General features: G+C 36.3%; 1 protein-coding gene across 1 annotated transcript; it reads left to right on the plus strand.

The window, feature by feature from the left end:
• The first annotated feature begins 8,500 nt into the window (after positions 1 to 8,500).
• On the plus strand, positions 8,501 to 11,580 carry LOC112715410 (protein yippee-like). The gene is made up of 6 exons (XM_025767178.3): positions 8,501 to 8,665; positions 8,740 to 8,850; positions 10,437 to 10,480; positions 10,637 to 10,745; positions 10,840 to 10,895; positions 11,219 to 11,580. The coding sequence occupies exons 1-6, from the start codon at positions 8,582 to 8,584 to the stop codon at positions 11,301 to 11,303; spliced, it is 489 nt and encodes a 162-aa protein (XP_025622963.1). The 5' UTR covers positions 8,501 to 8,581; the 3' UTR covers positions 11,304 to 11,580.
• The last annotated feature ends 5,893 nt before the right edge of the window (positions 11,581 to 17,473 follow it).

Consider the following 17,473-nt stretch of genomic DNA (forward strand, 5'->3'; position numbering starts at 1 on the left):
GACACGTCGCTGAGCAAATCTTCAATTCACGCGTGCGCGTCAATCACGCGCACGCGTCGCCATGGATACCTCTAATTCACGCGCACGTGTCAAGCACACGTGCGCGTCGCTCCTCGCAGCTATCTCCTTTGATTCTTGTGCTGCAAAAACTCCATCAAACTCCGCCGAATGCTACCTAAAATAAACAGTATTGCACAAAACTCAAAATAGCATCCATTATGGCTAAAATATAATTAATTCTTTATTAAATTCAACAATTTATGTGCAAATTCACTAGGAAAAGATAGAAAAGATGCTCGCGCATTAGGGCCCACCCGAATACAAAGTATAAATGGGGAGAGACATACCCCTCTCCAGAAGTACGTCACCCTACTTGTCCTAATTAGCCGCCTCCTTGTATAGATACTGACTTTGGCATCGGAGTGTCCTTGCAGGTGGCCCCACCCGCTGACCCACTGATAAACCACAATTTTATGGTTTATATTGCATTTAATTGAGTGGTTTTATCAAGCTTTTCACCCACTTATTCATAGGATTTGCATGATTTTACAATTCCTTTCTAGTTTAGTTCTATGATTGAAAACACGCTTCTTTGGTCTTAATTTAGCTTGTCTTAATCCTCTCCTATTACCATTCGATGCCTTGATCTGTGTGCTAAGTATTTCAGGCCTCATAGGGCAGGAATGGCTTAGAGAATAAAGAGAAAGCGTGCAAAAATGGAAGGAACACAAGGAATTGAGGAGATGACCAGCGAGAAGTCACGCAGTCGCATGGCTCACGCGATCGCGCGAGATGGAAGAAATCAGAGTGACGCGTTCGCATGCCTGACGCGATCGCGCGGATTGGAAGCTGCACAAACGACGCGAATGCGTGGACGACGCACACGCGTGGTACAAAAAATGCTGAGTGACGCGATCGCGTGGACGACGCGGACGCGTGACGTGCACGATCTGCAGAATTACAAAAGTCGCTGGCAGAGATTCTGGGCCGCATTTCAACCCAGTTTTCGGCCCAAAAACACATATTAAAGTCAGGGAATATGTAGAGACTTAGGATGCTTTTTCATAATTCATAATTTTTAATTTAGATGTAGTTTTTTGAGAGAGAGGTTCTCTCCTCTCTCTTAGATTTTAGGATTAGGATTCCTCTTAAAGGATTAGGATTTCAACTCTTCATCAGGTTCAATATTTCTTTTACTTTGTATCTCTCTTCTACTTTGAGATACTTTAATGCTTTTATTTATGTTTGATTTATGTTGCCAAATTGGCTTATGAATATTTTCCATGCTAGATTTGACTGCTTTGAATGAATGTTATTTGAGGTATTCCAGATATTTAAGATTCTTATTTGGCTTTTTATATTATTGGCTTTAATTGATTAACTGGAAGCTCTTAAGTTATCAAATATTCATGATTGATTGTTATGTCGGCTAATTAACTGGAATTCCACTAACTCTAGTCTTTTCTTAGGAGTTGGCTAGGACTTGGAAAATCTGACCAATTGGTTCACTTGACTTTCCCTTGCTTACGCAAAGGTTAACTAAGTGGGATTAACTTCCATTCTTATAGGAGTAACTGGGATAGGACTTCCGAATTTTCATATCTTGCCAAGAGTTTATTTTATAGTTAATTATTTATTTTATTTGTCGTTTAATTTACTTGTTCCTCACTTTCAAAACCCCAATTTACAAAACCCATAACCAATAATAAGAACATACCTCCCTGCAATTCTTTGAGAATACGACCCGAGGTTTAAATACTCGGTTATCAATTTTAAGGGGTTTGTTACTTGTGACAACCAAAACGTCTGTAAGAAAAGTTGATTGCTTGGTTTAGTAACTATACTTACAACGAGAGTTTACTATAACTTCTAAATCATCAATCTTTAGTTCTTCAAAATGGCGCCGTTGCCGGGGAATTGCAAACGTGTGCCTTATTATTGGTTATTGTAAATATTTTTCTTTTACTTGTTTAATTGTTCTTTCTCTTTCCTCTTATTTCTGATAGCTAGTATGAATTCTCACCCCTCTCGCTTTGAGTTTGGTTCTAATTTTATTGCAAGGAATGGAAGCTATAACAGGACTATGCATCAAGGTCTAAGCAGTCAAAGATGGATGGAGCCACAAGGATCTGATCACCCCTTTGGGCAACAACATCATCCTAGATATCATGGACAAAGACCATTCTATAATGCATATCAAGCTGATAGATATGGTGGACCCCCTTGTAGTTACCAACAAGCCCCATCATATGCCAATGAACCACCTCCTCAACATAGATTTGAACCACCACACTTACAAGCCCCTTTCCACCATTCACCTCCATATGACCCCAATCCTTATTCACCACACCAACCACCATATGAACCATACCTAGAACCACCACCTCAATATACACCATCTCTATATCCTTATCAAGAGGAACCACTTCCGTGTTATGAATTTAATGTTGAGGAGGGTGTACAACCTCCAAGGCATATCATGGTTGAAGACTTTGAAGGGGACGATCAAGAGATGGATTCAATCATTAATGAATTCTTATCTACATTTGAATCATCTCCCATTGGACTTGACATGGAGATTAAAGAAGAAGAAGCACAACCTCCCATGCCCTTGGTGAACAATGAAGAAGAAACTGAATCAGAAGAAAGCTACCAAGAGGAAGAGGTTGAAATTGAAGAAGCTTGCAAAGAGGTGGAAGATGTTAAAGAAGAGCACAAGGGAGTGGAGCTTGCACGTTCGTTAGAAACACCTCTCCCTAAGTTGCCATCATCCTTCACAACATTCAAGTGGGTAAAATTCATATCCCTTAGCTTTCTAATTCCACTTGAATATGGGCTACTCGAGACGGATGGTCAACTTAGAGCTCTTTGTGGCATTAAGAGCAAGAGAAAGATGATTAGTGGTAAGAATTGTCCTGCAAAGTTCATTATGGTTGGAAGCCCAAGGTTTAAACGCAAAGGTTGGTGTAAAGCTCAACTGAATGGGTCTAGGAAGTTGTTTGGCCGCTTTAGTGAGAATTCAGATTGCTTGCTACCCGGATGGAATCATAATGATCAACAAAAAGACGGATGCAAAAGCAAGGTTTGGGACCCCAGAATTCAGACTAAAAATCAATACTCTTGGGACCTTGTCACTTGCTTTAGCTTGCTTGAAGGCTTTCTGCACCTAGTTTGGGATCCCGGAGGCTATGGGAATTCCAAACACTGGTGGAGATTCTTGGATGAATACAAGCACAAGCCGCCATAACAAGAAGCTCACCAAGATGTCCAACTTAAGGACTTAAACTAAAAGTGCTAGGTGGGAGACAACCCACCATGGTATGATCGTTCCCTTTTCAGTTTTAATTCTAGTCTGTTTTGTTTGTTTTTGAGTTTTGATTGAACCTGGAATCATGCATACTTGCATAGTATTCATATTAACCATTGCATTCTGCATACTGCAAAAAAAAAGAAAAAAATTTCGCACGCGACGTGACAGCGTCGCTGACGCGTCCGCGTCGAAGGTGCTTTACGGATAAACAAAAAGTGAACAGAGAGTCACGCGAGAGCATGGCTGGAAGCGTGCCTTTGGCACAAATTTGACCCACGCGACCGCGTCGTTGACGCGTCCGCGTCATGTGGAAAAATTGCCTCCCACGTGAACGCGTGCCCTGTAAATCGACGTAAAAAGGGTGTATGGCCAAAAGTTGAGCTGGATCGTGGCTGGACTCATGCTAGAAGCACAAGCCTTACCACGCGGACGCATGGCTGACGCGTCCGCGTCAGATCCCTATAATGGCCACTCACGCCATCGCGTCGACCACGCGACCGCGTCACCCTGGAATTTGGCAATAATGAATTTTGAACAGAGAGTTGTGCGAACGCGAGGCTGCCCTCGCGCCAGTAGCAAAAAATGCGTCACGCGTCCGCGTGACCGACGCGACTGCGTCGATTAATTTAAGCGCAAGTCGCACGACCGCGTCCCCCACACGTCCACGTCGCTTGCGCCGTACAACTTATCCAGAGCAGCCAAATATCTTATCTTTTCTTCCCTATATCTAATTCTTTTATTCCCTTCTTATTTCTTTTCTTCTTTCTTCTTCCTTCTCTTACTTTCTTCTTCTCATCCCTCTTCACTTCTATTTAATTTATTTGCATAGTTTCATTCATTGCATTATTTTCATTGGTGTTAGAAATTTATTTATTTTGCTTGTGGATTATTCAAAGAATTGTTTGACAATTATATAAATTTTTCAAAAGGTTGCTTGCATGTTCAATTTAATACTTTCAATAACTTATTTACCATGCATGCTATGTGTTTGTGAAAAAGCCCGTATGGCATCATGCACTTTTCTACATTATTCTATTCTACTATCCAATGCTTGCTTTTCACAAATTCCCTTTACTATTTTATTAATTAAATATAATTGTCAATACAAATGTTATTGTTAGTTTCTCATGACTAATAATACATTATAACTTTTAATGCTTGATTTGTGCTACTCATGCCTTTGCCAACATGCCAATAAACATCTTGCATTTAATTGCCTCAATTTATCATGCCCTGTTTCTATTGTGGTTCTAATTTCATGGAGTTGCGACCATGTGTTAACGACATTCTTCTTTATTTTGGCATGATTCTTACTAGTACTGCCCTCTCCCTTGCTCTACCCCTTTGACTTCATGTCCCTCTCTCTTCTCCCTTTTTCAGGCTGGCCACCGGGAAGAGTAAAGAGAAAGACTCTACAACGAGCATCGGCTGAGAAACCACAACTCCCGCCACCTGCACATCTTTGCATGCACCGAGGACGGTGCAATCTTTAAGTGTGGGGAGGTCGATACCGATCTCCACGGGTAAGTTAGTCCCTTCTTAACACCAATTTTTGTTTTTCACTGTTTCATTTGCATATTTGATTGCATGTTTTCTTGATTTTGTGCATATTTTACCACTTGGTTGAAGTAATATTTTCTTTTTCAAAAGAAATCTTTTATAGTATTTCACTAATTTGAATAAAACTTTTTGAAAAACTTGTATGAAGAAATATTATTTTAGAACATAGTTTAGAGCCCGAACACACAAAACCAGTGAGATTTTGAGCCTATTTGATTGGTTGCATTTTATCAACCAATATATTTTATTTTTGTGTGTTATTCTCTCTAAAATTGTAATCTTTGTCTTGCTTAATTCTATATTTCCATTATTTGATGTATGCATGCACTTATATGATTGAGGCCTTGTTTCACTAAGCTCACATACCCATATAGCCTTACCCTTTCATTATCCTTTGCAAACCAATTTGAGCCTATTTTACCCATTTGTTCTTTACTTTAGCTCATTACTAACTCTAAGCGAAAAATAATAATGTCCTTAATTTGAATCCTTAGTTAGCTTAGACTAGTAAAAGTGCTCATGATTTAAGTGTGGGGAAGTTGGATTTAAAAATATTTGGTTTGAGTAATTGGGTGTTGTATATTTTAGTGAAAATGTGCAAAATAATAATTGAGCACATATTATTACATTCAATACTTTAATAATATGCATTGAAAATAAAAAAAGAAAAAAAGGGGAAAAAGAAAAGAAAAAGAACAAATAATAAAAGGGGACAAAATGCCCCAAAGTAAGTGTTGGTATCAATGCATATGTATTAAACTCAATTTTAGGATGCATGAACATGTGGAAAACACAGTTAATGGGAAGTTAGATTTTGTATTTTAATTAAATGGATTGTCTAAGTTAGGCAAAAAGTTTATGTTAATTAAGGATTCAGGTTTTAGCCCACTTGGCCAAATACAATCCTACCTTGGCCCTAACCCCATTACAACCTTTAAAAGACCTCTTGATTTGTGTATTAGTGCATTAAATTTTTGTTGATTGTTAGATGAAGAGCAAGTTATAGAAAACAAGATTAGTAGAGAATTGAGAGAATTGACCCTAGACATTTGAGAGCTAGAGTGATGTACACTACCAGTAAGGGTTCAGTGCTTAATTCTATGTTCCCTGCTTTCATGAGCTATCTTCTTTTTGAAAGTTATTTGTATTGTATTTTGTGATTTGAATTAGTGAAATCCAGTTCATACTTGTTCTTGAAGGATTTATTTACTTTTTCACGAAGTAGGTAGAATCATTTTATCATGTAGTTGCATTCACATTCATAGGTTGCATTGCATGAGTCCTGCTTTCCCTTATTCATTTATTTTATCTCCTTGAACTTAGCATGAGGACATGCTAATGATTAAGTGTGGGGATGTTGATAAACCACTATTTTATGGTTTATATTGCATTTAATTGAGTGGTTTTATCAACCTTTTCACCCACTTATTCATATGATTTGCATGATTTTACAATTCCTTTCTAGTTTAGTTCTATGATTGAAAACACGCTTCTTTGGTCTTAATTTAGCTTATCTTAATCCTCTCCTATTACCATTCGATGCCTTAATCTGTGTGCTAAGTATTTCAGGCCTCATAGGGCAGGAATGGCTTAGAGAATAAAGAGGAAGCATGCAAAAATGGAATGAACACAAGGAATTGTGGAGATGACCAGCGAGAAGTCACGCGGTCGCATGGCTCACGCGACCGTGCGAGATGGAAGAAATCAGAGTGACGCGTTCGCATGCCTGACGCGATCGCGCGGATTGGAAGCTGCACGAATGACGCGAATGCGTGGACGACGCGCACGCGTGGTACGAAAAACGCTGAGTGACGCGATTGCGTGGACGACGCGGACGTGTGACGTGCGCGATCTGCAGAATTACAAAAGTCCCTGGCAGAGATTCTGGGCCGCATTTCAACCCAGTTTTCAGCCCAAAAACACAGATTAAAGTCAGGAAACATGTAGAGACTCAGGATGCTTTTTCATAATTCATAATTTTTAGTTTAGATGTAGTTCTTAGAGAGAGAGGTTCTCTCCTCTCTCTTAGGTTTTAGGATTAGGATTCCTCTTAAAGGATTAAGATTTCAACTCTTCATCAGGTTCAATATTTCTTTTACTTTATATCTCTCTTCTACTTTGAGATACTTTAATGCTTTTATTTATGTTTGATTTATGTTGCCAAATTGGCTTATGAATATTTTCCATGCTTGATTTGACTGCTTTGAATGAATGTTATTTGAGGTATTCCAGATATTTAAGATTCTTATTTGGTTTTTTATATTATTGGCTTTAATTGATTAACTGGAAGCTTTTAAGTTATCAACTATTCATGATTGATTGTTATGTCGGCTAATTAACTGGAATTCCACTAACTCTAAGTCTTTCCTTAGGAGTTGGCTAGGACTTGGGAAATCTGACCAATTGGTTCACTTGACTTTCCCTTACTTACGCAAAGGTTAACTAAGTGGGATTAACTTCTATTCTTATAGGAGTAACTGGGATAGGACTTCCGAATTTTCCTATCTTGCCAAGAGTTTATTTTATAGTTAATTATTTATTTTATTTGTCATTTAATTTACTTGTTCCTCACTTTCAAAACCCCAATTTACAAAACCCATAACCAATAATAAGAACATACCTCCCTGCAATTCCTTGAGAAGACGACCCGATGTTTAAATACTCGGTTATCAATTTTAAAGGGTTTGTTATTTGTGACAACCAAAACGTTTGTAAGAAAGGTTGATTGCTTGGTTTAGTAACTATACTTACAACGAGAGTTTACTATAACTTCTAAACCGTCAATCTTCAGTTCTTCACCCACCAATGACTCAGACAGCCATCTCACCCTAGAAGTTCGCGGCTAGGTCCAGATTCTATCTCACTCGGTTGCACCTACCCCACCTCACCCGATCCGCCATTTTCCCGAGCAACCAAACACTTTACATATAATTATATTTTAATATCTTATAATTATACTTATTTTAAATAAAGATGTAATTTTGTATAACTTTAATATAAAAAATTTTTATACTACAAAATATTTTAAATAAAATATCCTTCAAATTCAACATTAATTTACAAAAATTTAAATTAATTTTTAAATAATATAATACTTATTAAAATTTATTATATACTATTATTGATTTACTATTTCGCAAGTCACTCTAGTTTATTTATAATTAGAGCAAGCTTACTTTATTAGTTTATTTACGTGTCCCTTTACATAAAGCAAAAGATACACCTACGCACTATAAATATGATTAAAATATAAAAAATGAGAATTATATCCAATTGAGAGACAAAATAAATAAATAAATAAAGGTTTCTTTAAAAACCTTTTATTTTTATATAATCCACCAATGCATGATCTGAGATTCTGAGTACTTAATTACTTATGGTGGTTTATGGTGATTTTCATTTTTAATTTAATTTTTAAAACATAAAACGTAAAAAAGAAGTATAATTCGTCTCAACAAATTCATCTTTTTAAAATAAAAAAAATTACAATTTTTTATTTACCCTTATATTTCTAGAAATCACCTATATTCATATATTGTTCTTTTTTTTTTTGACATTTCTGATAATTTCAAACCATATACAAAATTTTTTCCCCTTCTTTACCATCATAACTTATTAATAATTCAACCAAACAAATTTTAAAATATATCATTACACATTTAGACAAAAAATAAGAAAAACCAGGAAACCGACAAACACAGGTAGCAGTTTATGTTCTGTTCTGTGTCCACATCTGTTGCAACTTGTTGTGTGTACTGTCAACTGTGTGTACTGTACCAATATCAAGAGGCACAGGTAAATCATCATCTTCAACTTCAAGTTTCAACCATTATTTTCTTCTTCTTAATCATCGTTTCTATGATCTTCAGTTATTGAGCAAAGTCATGGGAAGGTTGTTTGTGATCAATCTTGAAGGGAAGATCTATAGCTGCAAACACTGCCGCACCCACCTTGCCATATCTGAAGACATCATCTCCAAGGTTCCATTTTGATCGAATACCCACTTTTTTTCAGTGAAAAACTCTTCTGGGTAGATGCCATTTTTAACAGATTCTTAGTCCCATTTGTTGTTTCACTCTTCTGTTGTTGAATGTTGATTGCTTTGTTATGTTCCATGTAATGTGAATGAGTAGCTATAGTGTCATCACTTGAGGGGCTTGACTTGATCAATGTTGATTTTGTTCTATGTACGTGTTGGTTTTTAACATGGTATTCTTAGAGATATAACAATTTATCTCTCTCTTTCTATCAGTTTAAGCTTAAGTTTAAGCTTTTGTGAGAAATAATTTTATGTTATGATATCGGAATTTTTATGACCTAAAAATCTAGAATTTGATCTTTGTTGACTCTAAAATAAAAGAAGTTTTGGCATAAGGAAAATAAAAAAGAAAAGAAAAGAAAATCTATGCAAAATTTAAATAAATCCAAGTGGTAGTCAGACTTGAGTGCTGAAAAGAACCCTCAATAGGGAGTGATTATTCTTAACATGGTATTCATAGAGGATAACCATTAAGGTACCTATTATTACCAGCTTAAGCTTTTGGAGTAAGTAGTTTCATGACATGATAGTTGAACTTCTATGATCTAAAGGTCTAGAATTCGATTTTTATTAGTTCCAAAACCAAAAAATTTCGACGTAATGCAAATAAAAAAAGAAAGAAGGTCTATGCAAAATATACACAAATCCAATGTACTAGTCGGATTTGAGTCATGAAAAAAACCCCTCAATTGGAGACCTCTACCCTCTTTATGAGACTTTTGTTGGATTGGGTCAGGATAGTCGGTTCCTAATAATAGGATTTGGATGCAATGGTTCTATGAGGATAAAAGAACATTGAATTTCAAGCAGCAGGTAAGATGGATCTTTGCATAGTCCATACTTTCAGTTCGAAAGAGACTATCTCACGGGAAAGTCTATTAGATATAAAACTATGCATTTGGATGTTTATTTGGAGATTGATTTTTATTTTCCTGTATGATGTTATTTTTGGAGTTTCAGATGTTGTGTATAACTTCTTATATAGAAATCATGAAGATGTTTTTTAGTTAATTTTTTAATGAGTATGTTTGTATTCCTTGAATCATGTTTACCATTTGTTGTGAATAGAATGGATTGGACTGAAATGCAGATGAACTGCGGAAATCCATGCTATTCTGAATCTGATATCTACATACTTCTGTGAATATAGGATCTGGAAATAAATTGTGATAAAGTGGCACAGTTTCTCAGTTTGAATTTTTAGCATATTCATGATCACATTTGGTGAATTTCAATTGAGTTTAGGGGCATTTTAATTGATCAACTATCAGTTACATTACATGTCAACTTCAAGTTGCATCCACCTTAGCTCCATAGACTTATCTTTGAGTTCTGTTTTCTCTCGTCATGCGAGGGGACTCTCATCTTTCAAAGGAAATATACTGTTAATATTTTCTTGAATTTAGTCATTTAATTACAATGTTTATGGAAATTTCTATTGCTGAAAATCTCTAAAATTGAGTTTTTCCATTAAAACAATCTTACTATATTTTTTTGCCTCCTCTTTTTTCTTGTGTCATTATTCAGGCCTTCCATTCCAGACATGGGAAAGCTTATCTTTTCAACAAGGTGTAAGTTATCCTTAATTTGGGCACTGTTAACCAAATTTTTAACCCAAAACAGTTTGAAGTTTGTGATTCATTGCTTTCTTGCCTCTTGGATCCTTGAAGTTGCCACATATTAGGTCTGTTTGCGGATGAGGCTGAAACTTTTTTATTCTTTGACAGTGTGAATGTTTCTGTTGGAGAAAAAGAGGAGAGGACGATGATAACTGGATTGCATACTGTGGCTGACATATTCTGTGTTGGTTGCGGATCAATCCTTGGTTGGAAATATGTAAGCTTATGAGGAAGTGCTTCAAACATATTGGTTCTACATGTTCTTATGCTGCTTCTAATTCATTTTCTTTTATTATTGTTACTATTTACAGGAGATTGCTCATGAGAAAAACCAGAAGTACAAGGAAGGAAAATCGGTGCTCGAGCGGTGAGTAGAAATTTTGTTAGAAAGCATTGTTAACTATGGCAAGGTTTCTACATCATACAACTTTAAATTGGCAACTTTTGCAAATAGTTTATAAAAATTATTACTTTTTACATTGACAGTGGAAATGGTTATCCAAAAGAATTGGACGATTGTGTAAAACGTTTTACTTTGTTAGTACATCAAAATAAAACTCTTTGAAAAAGAGAAGAAAAACAAAAGTTGGTATTTGTACTTTTTTTTTTACTTTCAATGTAAGTTGTCCAACAACTTTTAGGTTGTCGACTCGACATAGCAATACTGGTGAGTTGTTTCCTGTTGGGCAGGTACAAGATTTCAGGTCCTGATGGAAGCAATTATTGGATTACTCATGAAGCTCATGCTGGTGGAAGTGACGCTGATGATGCTTAATCACCCTGACCCTGCCATTCCCATTTGTATATTACTTAACTTGGGAACGTATCATCTCATGGGAAATTTTCATATGACTTGGTTATATGAGATCACTTTCTAAATTGATAGTGAAAGATCACATATCATAAAGTTATATGAAGTTTTCGCATGATATGGTTCATTTTCTCTTAACCATGGGTTCAACGAATGTGGATTTACACTTGCATTTTAAGTATATCTATCTTATTATTGACTCTAATCTTAAAAAGGAAAAAAAGGAAGATGAAATTTCTAATTCTTGCTCTTCAGTTTTAGTAGTTAATACCATAGTTGATGAACTATGAAAGTCTTTAAAATGTCTTGTCTAATGGTGTAACTCCTCTTGTGCGATTTTCACACTTTGTCATTTGAGTTCTCACGAGTAATTGCCCAAATCAATTCTTTAAATTTGATCTGTCTATTAGGTAGCGTTTGTTTTGAGATACTGAGATAGAGACGGAGAGACTGAGATTCAATATCATGTTTGTTGGTTCAGATATTGATACTAAAATTTGTCTCTGTCCAGTATCTCCAAAAAGTAGAGACACAAGATATTAAAATTTTTAGAGATGGAAATTGAAACTTTAATAACATTTTATACCTAAAATACTCTTATTTTAATTAATTAATTTCAATTTTACCTTTTGTGCAAATTAAATTAGAGTTTTATTCTTATTTCAATTTCTGTCTTTTATTTTGCACCAAACAAAATACTGAAATTTATTTTAATCGCTGTTTCTTAGTCTCAGTCTTTCTGTCTCTGTCTCTCCACCAAATGCTATTTCCAGCTAAGATTGACAAATTATTTGGGTGGGGTCTCGATGTCTTTTGTGGTAATTATTAGAGCTCTTTAGAATTTTTTTTGTTATTTTTTTATATACACTAACTTAAATTTACTAATTAAGAATTGATAAATATTAGTAATTTTAATTTTTTTATTTATAGAAATTGAATAAAGAATACATGTATTAATAAGAATGACATTGTGATTGTTGTTACTAGTCTTATCTATTTATTAGTCTTATCTATTTATTACTATTTATTTCAAAATGTTGAATTTTGAATCGTTGATGTTATATCTACTTAGTTAGTTGACGTAAATACACTTAGTGGTTATGTTTTCAGATAAAATAGTGTCAATTTTTTCATTATCTATTATAGAATAGAATATGCATTTCTTTTAACAATAACAAGTTTATGTGAATTATGATGATTAATTTAAATTGAGTATACCTAAGATTTAACATAATCTTAATAATATGATATCTTAATAACTTTTTAAAATATCAGTGAAAAGATTAAAAAATATATCCTTCATTCAATTTCCAGAAGTAAAAAATTTAAAAAATTATTAGTATTTCTCAATCCTTACACGATAAATTTAGCCAATTATATATGAAAAATGTAACGAAAAATAGAGAAAAATCCTAAACTGCTCTTAACAATTATCCCAAAAGACAATAAGACTACCAACAAAAAAGATATGTCAATCCTAGTTAGTATTTAATGGACAAATCAATAATTTAATATGTCACGTGAGAGTGTTCCGTTTACCCAAAGAAAAATATTGATGGAAGGGCTAATTAATCTCACAGACATAAAGATCAAGGAATAGAAAGAGGTTTTTTTTTTGTTGAAGACCTCATTGATTTTTATAATAGTTATCAGGGTCGTTTAAGATTTTTTCTCTTAAATGAATGGATGAAGGATCACACATGACAAAATCACTTAAAATTTAAATGAAGGAATTTACTACTCTTATTTAATTTGGATACATTGACACAATTCTCATATTAACCAAGGAATGAGTAGTGTTACGGTAGGTAACTGGAGATTAATGGGCTGGACTAGTGTGGTTAGCCCAAACGTCTGAAGGAGGTGAACTCTGACTTGGATTGCGTCTGCGAGCCGCCGTCCGACTTGTGGGTAGGAAGGAATGGGGAGTGGTACCTGCAAAGACACTCCAATGCCTAAGTCAGCAAAAGGTTAAGCAGGTTTAAGTGTATTGGAACTTAGAGATACCTGAGGGGTGTCAATGTATTTATAGTGGTGAACAAATAACCACCGTTAGTGTAGTTCCACCTTTTAAAGTGGATAACCGTCCCTTTATATAAGAGAAGTTGAGATATGGCTCCTGGAAGTGAGTTGAGAGATTTTAGGGGCAGTTACTTAGTTGAATAAGGGTTATCTGCCAGCTAACCTTCGATCTCGACTTCCTTAAAGTAGAGTTTGTGTTGAATCCGACCTCTTTTGAGGAGGTCGGTGGGTAGCGAAGGCCAATCTTTAGATTGGGCCTTTTTGGCTCATTTGGACCTGAGCCTTAATGTTGGACTAGGGTATGAACAGTGCCCCTACTCGAGTCCGATCTCTTTCAATTATGAGTTAGGCTCGAGTATTTGAACTCAGGCTTGTAATCGACATGATATGAGAACCGACGTGATATTTGAAACCGACGTGATTTAAAATTTTTCAACAGTCGTGTCTAATCAAACGTCGCGTCTGTTTAGGGTTTTCGTATTTACACGTGGGAGCAGTTACATTGGTAATGATGCGTTTCTTTAATGATCGCGTCGATTTACCATTTTGCACCTGGTGTGTTTATAAATACTTTTTCCTCTCTTTCTTCTGTTTTTTTTTCGCATTTTGAAAACTTTCTGCTTACACTTTTTCGAAGGAAATTCTTTAGCCTTCCTTCTTGGAGTGCATCGCCGCTGCTATTTCTGCTTCCTTTTGTGCTTATTAACAAAGGTTGGTTTTTTCTTTCTCCCCCTTTATTATTGAATGCTTTATTTCGTATGTTTGGAGGAGTTTTTGCGCGCTCGTAGTGAGTTTGTTAGTAGGCCTAGTAATTCTGTTCTGCCTTTGCCTTTTAAGGGACCCTGTTTTTTATCTTCATTCGTTTTTCTTTGTAGGTCTCGTCGCCTTTCCACCCCTTTCTTTTTACTGAAAAAGATGTCTTCTCATGTGTCTAAACGGGTAGATGACATTGTTCTTGGGGAGGAATCTTTAGTAGACACAGACTACATCACCGACCTCCGCACTCACCAAAGGATCTATGGTTCTGATGATGATGAGCCTAAGTATAAGTTGGTTGCCCTGGGTCCTAGAGATCAGGTTTGTTTTGGGAGGGTTTCTGGTTCTGATCCCCATTTTTTCTTTATGTACGACTGCCTTTTTACCTGCCTAGGGGTCCTTCTGCCTTTCTCCGACTTCGAACTAAGCGTGCTATGTCATTGCCGAATTGCTCCTACCCAACTTCACCCCAACTCTTGGGGTTTCATGAAGATTTATCAGCTTGTTAGTCGAGAGCTGGATTTCCCGACTTCTTTAAAAATTTTCTTTTATCTTTTTCATATGACCAAGTCCTTTAGTGGGCAAAATAACAAGCAACATTGGATTTCTTTCCGGGCCATTCAAGGTCGGAAAGTTCTCTCTATGTTTGACGAATCTTTTCATGATTTCAAGAATTTCTTTTTCAAAGTCTAAACTGTAGAGGGTTACTGATGAATCTATATTTGATGATATATTTTGACTTAATTTGGATGGATTTTATCACATAAACTCACACTTAAGCACCAAAATAGCATACTTTTGTGTTTTCTTCCTAATCTGAAATTAAATGTGAAAACATGCAATTTTGTGCTTAAATTGAGCAACTTAATTTCACTTTTATCCCATTCAATGTCGTGATATGTTTTGTGAGTGATTTCAAGTCATTTAGGCAATATTGGCTAGGCAAAAGTGGAAGAAAGCATGTACAAGGGAGAAAACATGAAGAAAACAAGAAAAAGCACACACAGCCATGTGTGCATGCGCACAAGCAAGCATGCGTGCGCACAAGAAGGAATTTGCATGTGTGAGTGCTGGTGCACGAAATTGTGATACACAATGGCGCCAACAACTTGGTACGCACAATTGTAATCTCAACTCTTTTTCACAACTTCGCACAACTAACCAGCAAGTGCACTGGGTCGTCCAAGTAATAAACCTTACGTGAGTAAGGGTCGATCCCATGGAGATTGTCGGCTTGAAGCAAGCTATGGTCATCTTGTAAATCTCAGTCAGGCGGATTCAAATGGTTATGGAGTTTTAATAATGTAAAAGATAAATAAGCATAAAATAAAGATAGAGATACTTATGTAATTCATTGGTGGGAATTTCAGATAAGCGTATGGAGATGCGTTGTTCCTTCTGAATCTCTACTTTCCTATTGCCTTCATCCAATCCTTCATAATCCTTTCTATGGCAAGTTGTATGTTGGGTGTCATCGTTGTCAATGCCTACTTCCCGTCCTCTCAGTGAAAATGGTCCTCTACGGTTTCCCGCATGGCTAATCAGCTGTTGGTTCTCAATCGTGTAGGAATAGGATTTACTATCCTTTTGTGTCTGTCACTACGCCCTGCAGTCACGAGTTTGAAGCTTGTCACAGTCATCCCATCCCAGATCCTACTCGGAATACCACAGACAAGGTTTAGACTTTCCGAATATCAAGAATGCTGCCAATTGATTCTAGCTTATACCATGAAGACTCTGATCTCACGGAATGGAAGGCTCTGTTGTCAGGAGAGGCAACCATGCGTCATGGACCAGGAATCCAAGAGATACGCACTCTAGCTTTCGCAGGTAGAACGGAAGTGTTTGTCAGGCACGTGTTCATAAGTGAGAATGGTGATGAGTGTCACGGATCATCACATTCATCAGGTTGAAGTGCGAATGAATATCTTAGAATAAGAATAAGCATGAATTGAATAGAAGAACAATAGTACTTTGCATTAATACTCGAGGAACAGCAGAGCTCCACACCTTAATCAATGGTGTGTAGAAACTCTACCGTTGAAAATACATAAGTGAAAATAAGGTAGGCATAGCTGTGAGGCCAGCTCCCAATGTCTAAGGACTAACAATGATCAAAGATGATCAAAAGATCGTCCAAAAGATCCAAGATGTCTAATACACTAGTAAAAAGTGCTATTTATACTAAACTAGTTACTAGGGTTTATAGAAATAAGTAAATGATGCAGAAATCCACTTCTGGGCCCACTTGGTGCGTACTTGGGCTGAGCATTGAAGCTTTCATGTGTAGAGGTCTTCCTTGGAGTTAGACACCAGTTTGTAACTTAATTCTGGCGTTTGACTCTAGCTTGCAACTTGTTTCTGCCGTTTAACGCCAGAATAGGGCAGAAAGCTGGAGTTGAACGCCAGTTTACGTCGTCTAAACTCGGGCAAAGTATGGACTATTATATATTGCTGGAAAGCCCTGGATGTCTACTTTCCAACACAATTAAGAGCACGCCATTTGGGCTTCTTTAGCTCCAAAAAATCCATTTCGAGTGCAGGGAGGTCAGAATCCAACAACATCTGTAGTCCTTCTTCAGCCTCTGAATCAGATTTTTGCTCAGGTCCCTCAATTTCAGCCAGAAAATACCTAAAATCACAGAAAAAAACACAAACTCATAGTAAAATCCAGAAATGTGAATTTTTCTAAAAAACTAATAAAAATATACTAAAAACTAACTAAATCATACTTAAAACTATGTAAAAATAATGCCAAAAAGCGTATAAATTATCCGCTCATCACAACACCAAACTTAAACGGTTGCTTGTCCCCAAGCAACTGAAAACAAAATAGGATAAAAAGAAGAGAATATACAATGAATCCCACAGTATCAATGAAACTTAGTTCCAATTAGATGAGCGGGGCTAGTAGCTTTTTGCTTCTGAACAGTTTTGGCATCTCACTTTATCCTTTGAAATTCAAAATGATTGGCATCTATAGGAACTTAAAATTTCAGATAGTGTTATTGATTCTCCTAGTTCAGTACGTTGATTCTTGAACACAGCTACTTTATGAGTCTTGGCCGTGGACCTAAGCACTTTGTTTTCCAGTATTACCACCGGATACATAAATGCCACAAACACATAACTGGGTGAACCTTTTCAGATTGTGACCCAGCTTTGCTAAAGTTCCCAGTTAGAGGTGTCCAGAGTTCTTAAACACACTCTTTTTGCTTTGGATCACGACTTTAACCACTCAGTCTCAAGCTTTTCACTTGGACCTTCATGACACAAGCACATGGTTAGGGACAGCTTGATTTAGCCGCTTAGGCCTGGATTTTATTTCCTTGGGCGCTCTTATCCATTAATGCTCA

Source organism: Arachis hypogaea, chromosome 10, assembly GCF_003086295.3.
Source record: "Arachis hypogaea cultivar Tifrunner chromosome 10, arahy.Tifrunner.gnm2.J5K5, whole genome shotgun sequence".
Classification (NCBI taxonomy): Eukaryota; Viridiplantae; Streptophyta; class Magnoliopsida; order Fabales; family Fabaceae; genus Arachis; species Arachis hypogaea.

What these genes read in the sequence shown, in the direction of transcription:
- LOC112715410 (XM_025767178.3), top strand. Translation starts at nt 8,582, where the DNA reads ATGTTCTGTTCTGTGTCCACATCTGTTGCAACTTGTTGTGTGTACTGT. An exon ending in ACCAATATCAAGAGGCACAG is followed by an intron (nt 8,666 to 8,739) that starts GTAAATCATCAT and finishes TATGATCTTCAG; the next exon opens with TTATTGAGCAAAGTCATGGG. An exon ending in CAATCCTTGGTTGGAAATAT is followed by an intron (nt 10,746 to 10,839) that starts GTAAGCTTATGA and finishes TACTATTTACAG; the next exon opens with GAGATTGCTCATGAGAAAAA.